Source organism: Blennius ocellaris, assembly GCF_963422515.1.
Source record: "Blennius ocellaris genome assembly, chromosome: 9".
NCBI lineage: Eukaryota > Metazoa > Chordata > Actinopteri > Blenniiformes > Blenniidae > Blennius > Blennius ocellaris.
Window position 1 is genome coordinate 17,108,904 of NC_137658.1, and position 11,878 is coordinate 17,120,781.

Here is an 11,878-nt window from a genome sequence, read left to right on the forward strand (position 1 = left end):
ACAATATGGCCAAGCAAATTAAAGAAACGCCGCACAAATAAAGGTGAGTTATCGCTTGTTTTAGGGTGGCGGAAGCTAGTTCAACACTGGTTTAACTGCAGTTTATGTTGGATGACGGCAGGATACTCTAAACTCCATCCATCACAGGACACCTAATGCCTGTTGTGTTGTTATGCATTTCCTTTTCAACACTTTCATGAAGCGCAGTGCTTTTTCTGGTGGTCCTTTTAGCTCCATTTTGGTCTCAACCAGCTCCAAATGATTAAGCTTGAAACTGTGGGTGTCACTCTGAATATTAAAATCATTACATCTGTGACAAAATTAAACACTCCTGCAAAGGGAGGTGAAATTTTCTCGAGGTTTCCTCTCTTACACGACAACGTTTCAAGTGAAAAAAGTTCCTCGATTAGACTGCAATGTTCCATTTACGTGGAAATATCAGAAACGCTGAAAACAATGTAGTTTCATGTTGGGCCACCAGCTGGTGCTGTGTTTATATGATAAACCCACCTCAGTGTGCAGGCAGGGAGCAGCACATGACAACATTAAAGCGCCTTTAGGCTGCCTTTCTCTGTGGTTTTCCTCTGCTCAGTTTGTGAGAAACGTGTAAGAAACATAATGCGTCTCTACATGTGATTCCAATGATGGTGTCGTAAATGTGAAGCGCTGTTAAAGAGTGAACAGCACGCACTGTATTCAGTGATGAACAAATCCATCTGACCTGAAAACATCATTATTTCATTATTTACTCAACATGTCAATAATCTTTCACTTTATTTATGTTTAATGATATTCAAATAACAATGATTAATTCCTGTGCTTGATCAATTATTATAATCCCCATTTGACATGTTATAATTATGTGTTAATAGGTTACATGTTTTGTTTTGTAATAATTGCACCTTGTGACTGCTGCTTTTCACTTTAAAAGGATCTGACTACTTCCTCCCCGAGCCCGAGTAATTATTTTATTAAAATAGCAGGCACTCGGGCCTCTGCGGGGTGAACTTGTGACAATAGCTACATGCTACTGCGGGCGCGCCGCGGCCCCTCCGATCACTCCGGCAGACAAGGTGTTAGCCGCGGTGAAAGTGCAGGGATTGACTGCAGAGACCCTGGGTCAGGGGGGCCGCCGCCAGCCGAGAGCCTCGCCGTGCCCCCGCTGTCCAACCCAGGACCTCGGATTTGTCGTGCGGCCGGGAAACTTCCAGGACTGAAGACAGCGGTTAAGCAGTTTTATCCTGGTGGCTTCTTGAGAAGGAGGTGGGGGGGGGGGGGGGGGGGGTTTAACTGACGGGGTGGGATCTCTGAGGGGCCGTGACAAACACTACCCTCCTCTTCTCTTCAGTTAATTTATGCTAAATAAATCATCCTACACCTGATGACCTTGCAATCTACTACCTCTGCATTTTATTTTTTAATACAATTATGGTTACTTTTTTTAACAAGTTACAAAAGTTAACCAATTACAAAAAATATCACTGTAGCTGTTAGCACTGTGTGGGTCAGTGACATCAGTCAGTGGGAGGAAGATTAGAACAAATTAGAGAACTAATGGCAACGACCAGATTCAGCAACCAAACTGCTGAGCTGAGATACATTCCCAACATGCTAGGATATTTAAAGTTGCCAATACTCTCTAGTTTCTGGAGCTACAGGCTAATGCTAATGTGAGATAGCTTTTGTGTGGAACTCCTCCTCCAGTACGCAGGAGCTAATTCAAACAGCTAACATGAAGCTAATGCTAACAGACGCTCATACAGAGACTGCAGCTCTGCAGCTAGGTGGAACTTTTTGAAAAGGCTTCGACTCAGTCTCCTTGGAGACAGCGGGAAAACACAACTTTTCTAAAAAATGCGGCCGACTGTGTGCGTTTCCATTCCAAAAACTACCAACAGTGCCAACTTGTGGCCTGGCATGGTAACTACATCGTTTTCACCGACCAAGATTATTTGATTCTATAAAATGATTTTACGATCATTTTGTCATCAGGAGCCCAAATCATTCCATCTCTCTATCTGCAGGGACAATCAGTGTTTCTTTATGAAAAATTATATAAATTAGTGCTGTGAAAGGCTTGGGGTTCAGACGCGTGATCCGACGTGGAGGAAGGTGATGTCGGTCGTGTTGCTGTTCGTCTCGGTCATGAGCCGACAGCCAGCCTGAGGGGGGTGAGGGGGGGTCTGATGGATGTTATGCAGATGAGGCCAGCTGTTTGCTGCATTGGCAGACTTCAGGACTCTCCTCCACTTCTGCTGAAAGTGAGAAAATATCTCATCTCCGCTTCCCTCGTCACCACTTTCCCTCGCCTCTTCTTTATTTCCGTAGAGGAGGTATTTCCGTGCGCTGTAATTTTACATCTATATATGTATATGCTGCCTCTCCCCTCCTGCTCCCAGGCGCCTGCCTCACTCTCCGTCTGCACAGTAATGAATGTACAAACAGGGGGAAGCTTCCTTAAGTGTTTGTTGACTTCTCCAGTGTGAATAAATTGTTTGGAAAAAAAAACAAAAAAAATGGAGTAATTTTCCCAGATACTTCTGTATCAAATGCAAACTTGGCGACGGTCATTGGAAACTGAAGTACCTGCTTCAGTCAGTCAGAGAACGATATGGACAGGAGCAACACAGCCAGCAATTTTTATTTTTTTATTTAATAAAGCTTATAGTTAGGGCTGGTTCAGGCCAAACTGGAATGTTTTCTAGCTTCACTGCTCCCGGTGCTATAGCACCGAGTTTCTTTCATTCAGAGCTCGAGGCGATTCCAAAAACAAACCGTTTTGAAACAATGTATTTTGAAAACATTTTGAAATAACGCCAAACATCACGTTAAACACATCGCCTGCCACAGATTTTTGACTTTTACCATTACTTTGAAGGTCTCAGTTTAGGATTCTCAAATGGTGACTCATCAATAAAAAAGGGAATCCGCTCGTTTGTTTCCATAATTTGTACTCTACTTGCAAACAAGTTCGTCCTCGGTAAATACAGCTTTTAATATAAACATTGTCAAAGCGTAAAGCACAACTACAGAAATCTGTAGTAAAAAAAACCCAAAAAACAAAAGCTAGCATGTTTCCAATTGGTTATTTTTACTGCAGATATGTGAAAATAAATCAGTCACAAGGACGAGTCGATAACTTCTTCAATGACCAAGAATGTTTTCATAGACGTTATAGATTTGTCAAGCTGACTGTGTTTTGGGTTGGTTTTTCTACAATCATTATTACTACAAAGTCTTTGGACCACTATGATTGGCTGATTGGAGACCACCTTATTCTAATATCCAATCACAGCCCCCAACAAACCCCGTTATGATCTCCTCCACGTCCGAACAGTTTCTGCTGTATCGTCGCAGCGTCAAAACCAAACTGATGGCATTCGAACTAGTTAGGAACTATAAGGGCTGCTTTAAAGTGTCATTTTAGTGAGGTGGCAAAGTGCTGTTTGAAAAAAAAAAAAAGTTATCTCCACAAACTACTTTGCCTGCGAGCTCAATGCCACCGCAAATAAAAATCTTCAACCATGGCAGAAGGATTTTAGTTTCACCAATAAATCAGCCCAGCTGCTGCTGAAAGTGCGCCGGCTCGTCTGCAACAGCGACGCTTAAAGGAGCAGATTAATATGTAAATGAGCAGGTGACATCAATGTAAGCAAAAAAAGTAAATAAACCCATGTTAACACGTTTAACCAGCCACCAAGAGGAGTTTCCTCAGGTGATGTTCAGATTGATAAACATGGTGAATTCAGAGATATTTTAAGAAGATGCGAGGAAAACACGAGGTAATCTTGTCGAGTAATGCAATAGTCAGCTGATTTATGAGACAAACGCTTTTGTAGATGATGTGAATGTCGTTGTTTTTTTTTTTAGACGTTTGCTTTTTAACTTTCTTTTCAACTTTTTACTTAACTGTCTTCCTTGTTCCTCGGACACTTAAGCGCTACTATTTCACTGAACTCCTGTTTACTGAATGAGGAATTACCATGTTAGTTCAGTCCACATGCTTCACTCTGAGCAGTAACATTAACCTGCGCCCACAGTAGCTTTGATACTTCAGCGTAAATACATGCCAGCTTCTCTATATAAGACAATTATAATTCATTAATTCTTATTTTACGTCTCGATTATATGTAGAGCATCTTCATCCAATTAACTTTCACTAACATCATACAGCATCAATTAAACATCAGACTTAGTTTTTTTGTTCGGTTTTCCTTGATTTTTAGTGCTTTTAAATTATTTTCCAATATACATATTGTGCATGTTTGATTTTGCACTCATGCTAAATTAGCATTTTCTCACATTTATATGTAATTATTTAGTCGGCGGCGGTCCACGGCGTATGTGAAATAGCCTCAATCCTTTAAATCTACTAGTTTTCGGGTGAAAAGAAGCGGCTCCTGTCGGGACCTGACCACCTCCGACAAGACTTTGGCTGAGAGAAGGTCCACCTGCAGTCGCTTTAACCAGCGTCTTACGGTGACACCGACTCCAGTAAACGCACGTCCCGGCGTCCCTTTTCATCAAGCCGGCGTGCTGCAGAAAGGCAGAATCTTTTCATTCAGGAAGAGGCGTAAATGAAGGCTTTCTCTGGGAGCTGAATTGATTTGGTTGGTGTCGGCCTCACGGTGATTACTGACTGAAGGTCTTAGTCTACCCTGTTTCTTATTTACCGCTACATTAGTGGCGAGGCGCCGCACACACCTCTGCGCGCTGCCTGACGGAAACACCACAGCGGGCCTTCAAATCGGTGTGAAATTACATCAGCGCTGTACTTTGAACTACATGTAAATGAAACTTGTCACAGTGCTGTTGGAAATGTCACCTGTCACCTCCCTGTTTACCTTCGCTCCTCGCGCATATTCTCCCACATCCGCCACGCTGGATGTCGTGTGGCGTCCGCAAACAGCTTCGTGAAGAAGAAAATGCAGAATACGGAATGCGACGTCCGTCAGAGTTACAATTATTTAAGATTCACACAGTTAAAGCAAGACTAAGTAAAGAGCCCGATCTTAGAAACGTGGTCCCAAGACCAGGACTGGTCTCGAGTACGACAACACTGCTGCCCGATGCTTTTATTTTGTAGACTCGTGCTTTGTGTAAGTTTCTCAGATATCAGATATTCACTTCGTAATTATCGCGACATTAACGAGAACAATTTTATCACACTATCAACAGAGACTTATGGAATAATCATAATGAACTCTACCAGATTGTATCAACATCTATCAGGCTCCATTTTCTATGTGTATTTTGGGATTATTTTGTGCATTTCTGACAATGACAATTTCTTTTCCCCCCCCTAAGTGCATCCACTTATCTCCAGCCAGCACGGCGTGCTCACTTAACATAATGAAAGAAAGTCGAGAGGAAACAGCTTCCTCCAATGAAACGGCAAAAAACAAACCTTATGACTACCCCGACATATATATATATATATATATATATATATATATATATATATATGAAAAGTGGTAGGTATGGTAACTGAAAGCCATTTAAATTTTGGAAAATGCTAAATTCTGCATTGAATCCACTTGATAAATGAAACAGAGGCACCTGGGGGCATGTAGAACACTAATATGTAGTCAAAGAACAAGACAGTAATGACAGTTGTATTTCAACAAATTAATATTTAAAGGAAAAAAAAAAAAGGAACTGGGGTGTCTTGAACGCAAATTGCAGCCCCTGTCGTCTTCATGCACGGTTCACTGTGCGTCGTTTCACAAAGCTGTCCATCTGGTAAGTAACATAACTAATTTAGTGGCTCTTCAACTCCCCACAACAAACATTAAAGTTGTTAAATTAGAGGACAAAAGCGACCTGAGCTCTGCTGTGCGTCCACAGCAGACTGCCTGGCCCTGAGTGAAGAGGAGGAGGAGGGGAGGGGAGGGGAGGAGGCGGGGCTTGTAGCGCTGGTCACCGAGGTCATTTGACACCACAGTCAAAATGTGCTACGCTATTTATTTATTTAAAAAAATGTTTTTAATATTGTTTATTGCATATCTGAGCAAAAAAAATATATATATAATATATATATATATATATATATATATATAAAACACGTTGCCAAAAAGGGCACTTCATGGACTGGGATAAAATTATTTACGTCCCACTAAAACAGTGAAAATTCCTAGTTAATCAAAATAGTTAAAATAGCGAGTTCGTTAAAAAATATGTTTTACGTTGAAATCGGTACAACTGCTACTCAGTTTAAGTAGTTTAAGTTTAAGTAGGGAGTTTGAAAAAAAAAATGTTAGAAATGATTGAAATAGCTTGTTAGTTGAAAATAAAAGTTAAAAATACTTTTGTTTTGGTGAAGTTTTGTGTGTGTGTGTGTGTGTGTGTGTGTGTGTGTGTGTGTGTGTGTGTGTGTGTGTGTGTGTGTGTGTGTGTGTGTGTGCGGTCGCAGTCGATTTAAACCTACTGGACGTGCTAGGAGAAGATGGATAGTGTTGTCACGACCTCCTTTCTGTCTGCTTCTCACACACAAACCAAGTATTTCATGGCACCTGAACTAATTTGAAAACCGTTACATAGAAAATCAATGGTGTTGATTTGCTCCTCGGGGATTCGTCTTCTTCTTTTCCTCGATCTTTCATTGGTTTTGTATCGGTGCAACACATTAGGCCCCTCACAGGAGCTCCGTTGTTTAACCGAGCTCCTCCACTCGTCCCCCCCGATTCGATCCCCCCCCCCCCCGGGGTCCACTGCCGTTTGCTGCTTAAGCTTGCAGAACACATCCGATAAACTCATCTAACCAGAACAAATACAGCCATGATAAGGTGCAGCAATCAGTCAGTCATTGTCTTCTCTCTCATCACCCCCCCCCCCCCCCCTCCAACAACGTCCACATCCAGTTTACATTTTCCTCCCGAGAAAACTCTCGTCAGAATAAATATGAGCAGGGAGAAACGGTGAGGAGTGGAGCTTGTGCGGATGTGTGGGTGAAAACAAAGTGAAAGAAAACACCCGTGACCGTGAAGCTGCTCTTTTTTTTTTTTTTTTTGTCTTTTACACCCTACCTAAGAAAGTGTTGGAAGTAAAGTATATTTTAATTCTCTCCCTCACCACTCTGCTTTCCCCTTCTCTGTGCCATATGCTCAAAGCCTCATCTTGGGCTCATTTGCAGTGCTGACACACACACACTCACACAAACACACACACACACACACACACACACACACACACACACACACACACACACACACACACACACACACACACACACACACACACACGCACATACCCTATCAAAGCACGGAAACAGCTGGCTGGCTCGATATGGATGACTACTCGCCTGTCAACCAGCTTCACACACACACACACACACACACACACACACACACACACACACACACACACACACACACACACACACACACACACACACACACACACACACACACACACACACACACACACACACACACACACACACACACACACACACACACACACACGGGGGAGGGAGGGGGTCGAGAAGTTAAGTGAGTGACTCGGAGAGGGAGGGGGCGACTCGGTGGTGGACTCTGTGATGGCGGAGCTTGTTTGACGAGACAATTAACCCAACGTGTGACAATTCGCCGTGATATTTAACCGCAGCGATCACACGCCGCAAACACACTCCGAACACGACGTGAAGCACGATGACAGTCTGTCACTGAACGTCTCCGCCAGATGCTTCATGAAGGAGTTTCACCTGGGAGGACGGAAAGGACGCCAGCTCTTCTTTTCACTGTACTTCTACATGAACACTTCAGTGTCGTGGAATCACTAAAATCGCAGTTGATATTACTGAGCAGATTCAAGAGTTAATTATATAGGTAATTATATAAGATTAGCTAATATATAATAATGTAAAAAAAATGGGGGCAATATTTAAAATAAGAAAAATGGTTAAAAACATTTAAAACAGCTAACTAGATTGAGAATAATAGTTACAAATAATTAAAATTGATTGCAAGATAGAAGTAATGTTTAAAATATTAGATAATTTTGGGAAAAAATGCTACTTAGTTAAAATAGTTGAAATAGCTGGTTAATTAAAATTAAACAAATATAGTCAATTGAAAGCACATTAAAATAGGTATAATAGCAACTTAGTTAAAAAGTAATAGTAAAATTTAATAGTAATACTCAAAATACTTATCAAGGCGAGTTAGTTGAAGAATACTAGTTACTTACTAGATAACTTATTACTAGATAACTTTGGTTGTTAGCACAATAAAACTTAATAATCCTTTTACTGATACTTTAATAATATTTTCAAATGCAGGTTGATTATAAAAACCTGAATCCTTGAAAGATTTTTGTTTATGTATCATGTGTAGAAATAAACAAATACGACTATAAAGCTTCCAACAATGTCATAGTTTTCGCACCTTTAGATGTTTGAAGAATAAAAGTAAAAAGATGTTTTTCCTGTCTTAAAAGCCGTTTTTGATGAACCCCTGATTACTTAACAGTCTGACAGAAAATGAGAAGTCATAGTAGCTGCTCTCTTACCTCCCCGGTGTGGTTGAGGCTCAGCTTTGGCAGTTTATTCTTCACGTTTCCGGAGTTTCCGCCGTACGTCTGACTGTTGTTGAAGCCCTCCGTGGCCACTAGAGGGGGTTTGAGCTGGGGGGAGTCACTGGGGGCCTGGTCCTGGCCATCCATTGGCCGAACATACGCCGTGGGTTTCTGCTGCACCGCCATGGGCTTCCCCGATAGGCTACCAGGTGGGAATGTGGGCGTGGTCAGTCCAGATGTGGGCGTGGTCAGGCCCGGAGTGGGCGTGGTCAGAACCGAGGTGGAAGCCAGTGGAGACGAGGACGTGGACAGGTGGGCACCCGTTTCGTTTTCAAACGGGGAGGATTTAAAGTGTCCACCATTTTCTGTGTTCGCGGAAGACTTAAAGTGGCCGGCGTCCATCGCAGAAGGTCGGAACGCGCCGCCATCTTGAAACGACAAGAGATACACCAGTTAAACCACAACACTGCTTCGAAGGGGTTGTGCGTCGAAGACCTGGGGAACAGACGACAACTGCTCTCCCAGATGGAAGTAAGCAGGGACAATCAGAGCTCGTTATGTTGCTTGGTGGGTTGAAATCAATTGAAAGATGTGCTGCTCATCAGATGCAGATGTTAATTTTCATAAATCCCACTCAAAAGGTGACGGAGTCTGTTTTCTCCCGAGTGTTGCCTGAAATTATTCATCAGCTCTCTCGGCTCAATACAAAGAAACAGATTATTCATGAACATCAGGGAGGGAAGTTTGTTGTTTTGGTTTTTTTTTGTTTTTCTGTGTGGCAGCTTTAATTAAGCACATTTGTGCGAATCCCCCAGAAACCGCCAAGAATTTATTGGACATTAATGAAAATACATGAAATCAACTTGTTTACTGAAAAGGCTCATTTATGCTCCACGTACACACAAAAAACAGATATGTGCATTTTAAAGGGTGGAAACGTCACGACATTCAAATCTCAATACTGCCCCCCCCCCAACCATCCAAGGCTACTTGCGGTACTGCAACGTCAGTATCCGTAAGCCCAGTCGGACGAATATACGTATTGGCAAGAAACGCGTTAAGCTTTCTCAAAATGAATGCAAGGGCGTTATGAACGCACCTGGGAGTGGCTGGGGTTTGGCTGGATGGGAAGGGTGCCGTCTCGAGGAAGAGGAGGAGGAAGAGGAGGATGTCGAGGAGGATGAAGGGCTTGAATCTCCTTTCAGACCGAGTTCATCTTTGAGCGAGCTGAACAGCTCTTCGTGCCGTTGCATTTGCTGTTCCTCCAGTAACAGCATTTTCCCTCGGCTGCCGGGGGCTGCGGCGGCCCCCTGCCCCTGTCCGTTCTGCCCCAACCCCAGGACCAGGCCCGAGGCCTGGGTGCTCGGCCCGTGGCCTCCCCGCGACCAGTCCACGGAGCTCCGCGACTTCTTGGAACTCTGATGGGGGTTCGCGGCGGCACTCGACGACGAGGTGGTTGAGGCCGGCGGCTGCATGGATGCTGAAGAAGAAGAAGACGAAGAAGGTGCACTTCCCATCCTCTTGTCGCCACCTCCTTCTACGCCTCCTCCTCCTCCTCCTCCTCCTCCTCCACCTCCACCTCCTCCTCTTGGGACCTCTTGGAAAAGCTGGGTCTCCACGGCGCTCCTCTCTGTGGCCGACGTGCTTGGGGTTTGCTGCAGGTTGTTGTTGGCCGCGCTGCCTTTGGGGATTCCCACCAGGTGGCTCTGGTTGGAGTGGCTTGTTAGCAGGTCTTTCATTTCTTCGTAGGAGCCCAGCGTGTTCTGGACGCGACTGGCCAGTGCATCACCTTTATTAGTCTGACAGAGAGAAAAAAAGACAGGGGGGAGGTTAGCAACAAAGGAGTATTAATTAAACCTCCCGTGTTCCCATTTCTCCGGGCTTGATGAAGAGCACCTCTTTACTCATGTGGAACAGACGAGTGAGAGATAGATCGACTGACCACTGACCACGCGTCACGACCGGATGATTAATTAAACACATGCCACCCTTAAGAGGGTCCGGCCTGGGCTTGTGCAGTAAAATTAATGGGGCAGGAATCATTATTAGCCTGACCCCCAGATTCTCTGGCAATCATCGCTCGGAGGATGGCGCAAGATTGGCTGATATATGACGCCGAAGCACCTTCAGCTGTCGCCGAGACGGTCCTCAGAATAGCTCCCCCGTACCTTTTAGCCCCAGTCACTGACAGACTCCTTAATGATGAGGATATCTGATTTGATCATTTGGCATTTTAAAAAAGGACAAGGGCAGTCGGCAGTGGTTTTCAGCGCCGCTATACTTGGAAACAGATTCTTGTCGAAAGCCCAGACAGGAGGAGGAGAGAGTGAAAACCAGGCGGATCGTGATCTAATTCGCTGACATTTCCCTGCAACCCGAGCAACTAATTGTGACGCAAATATTAATGACGAGCAAAGTCTGAATAATGCACGATGAACAGCCTGTAATTCAAACTTGACATTTCATCAGGAATCGGCGCGATTGGCAGATCAGCGCCAAACACTTATTGGACATGGCTTTCGTGGCGTGGTCAATTGATGTTCTTAGCCCTCAAGGAGAGGCAGTTGACCGCATGCGCTCGTCTCACATGCACTCACGTGGAGTGTCAATGATACATCGGTATAAAGGTTAAAACACAAGGAAAAAGAGCGGAATGAATTCATGAATAATGAATGTGTAATGGCCGGGCACTTATCCAACGGGAGGTAAAACTCAGACAAAACATGCAACATGTAGAAAGGGTGAAAGACGGTAAATCAAGAGAAAGCGTCGCGTCAACGTCGGTGGAATAAACCAAAGAGAAGTCCTGGGTGTCTGCTTTTGTTTTCCCCATGCAAACAGCTTCAGTCAATAACCAAATAATGCTGTAATAACATGCAACGACCCGTGGAGAGGTCTTATTGCTGCGGAGGGAATTCTCAGTGTGTTCGTGTGTGTTAGGCAGCTCGCAACATTACAAATTAGTATAACACCACCCCGGTATTTGCGCTAATAGAGGACCATGTAAGCACCTCTTGATAATAATTGCTTTTATTGCGTTCCACTTTTCTTTTTTTTTTTCTTCCCACGATTGGATCGGTGTGACAATTTTATGAATCGGGGGGGAAATTTGGCGAGGATGTTTGAACATTTGGCCACGAGCAGTCATCAGGAATACAATGATACTAGTACCACTCATATGTGCTGACCAGTTTCTAAAAAAAAAAAGTTATTTTTGATTAACTGTCATCTAAAATGAGGATAAGCTGGGATTTTTATTAGCTCATTTGTACAACTTCACACTGATCAATGAACAAACCCCCCCCCAAAAACCCATGTCTTTTCATTGTTTCTTGCTTAGTAGTAGACTAAAGATCAAATCAGA

General features: G+C 43.6%; 1 protein-coding gene across 1 annotated transcript in view; it reads right to left on the bottom strand.

Annotated features, from left to right (window-relative positions):
• aff2 (AF4/FMR2 family, member 2) overlaps positions 1–11,878 on the bottom strand; it is a gene marked incomplete at both ends in the record, with an annotated part of 160,721 nt that overhangs the window by 88,989 nt on the left and 59,854 nt on the right. Inside the window, 2 exons of the mRNA XM_080501965.1 lie at positions 8,509–8,942; positions 9,614–10,313. Of these exons, the coding sequence (XP_080358091.1) occupies positions 8,509–8,942; positions 9,614–10,313 (1,134 nt within the window). The remainder of the gene's footprint in view (positions 1–8,508; positions 8,943–9,613; positions 10,314–11,878) is intronic.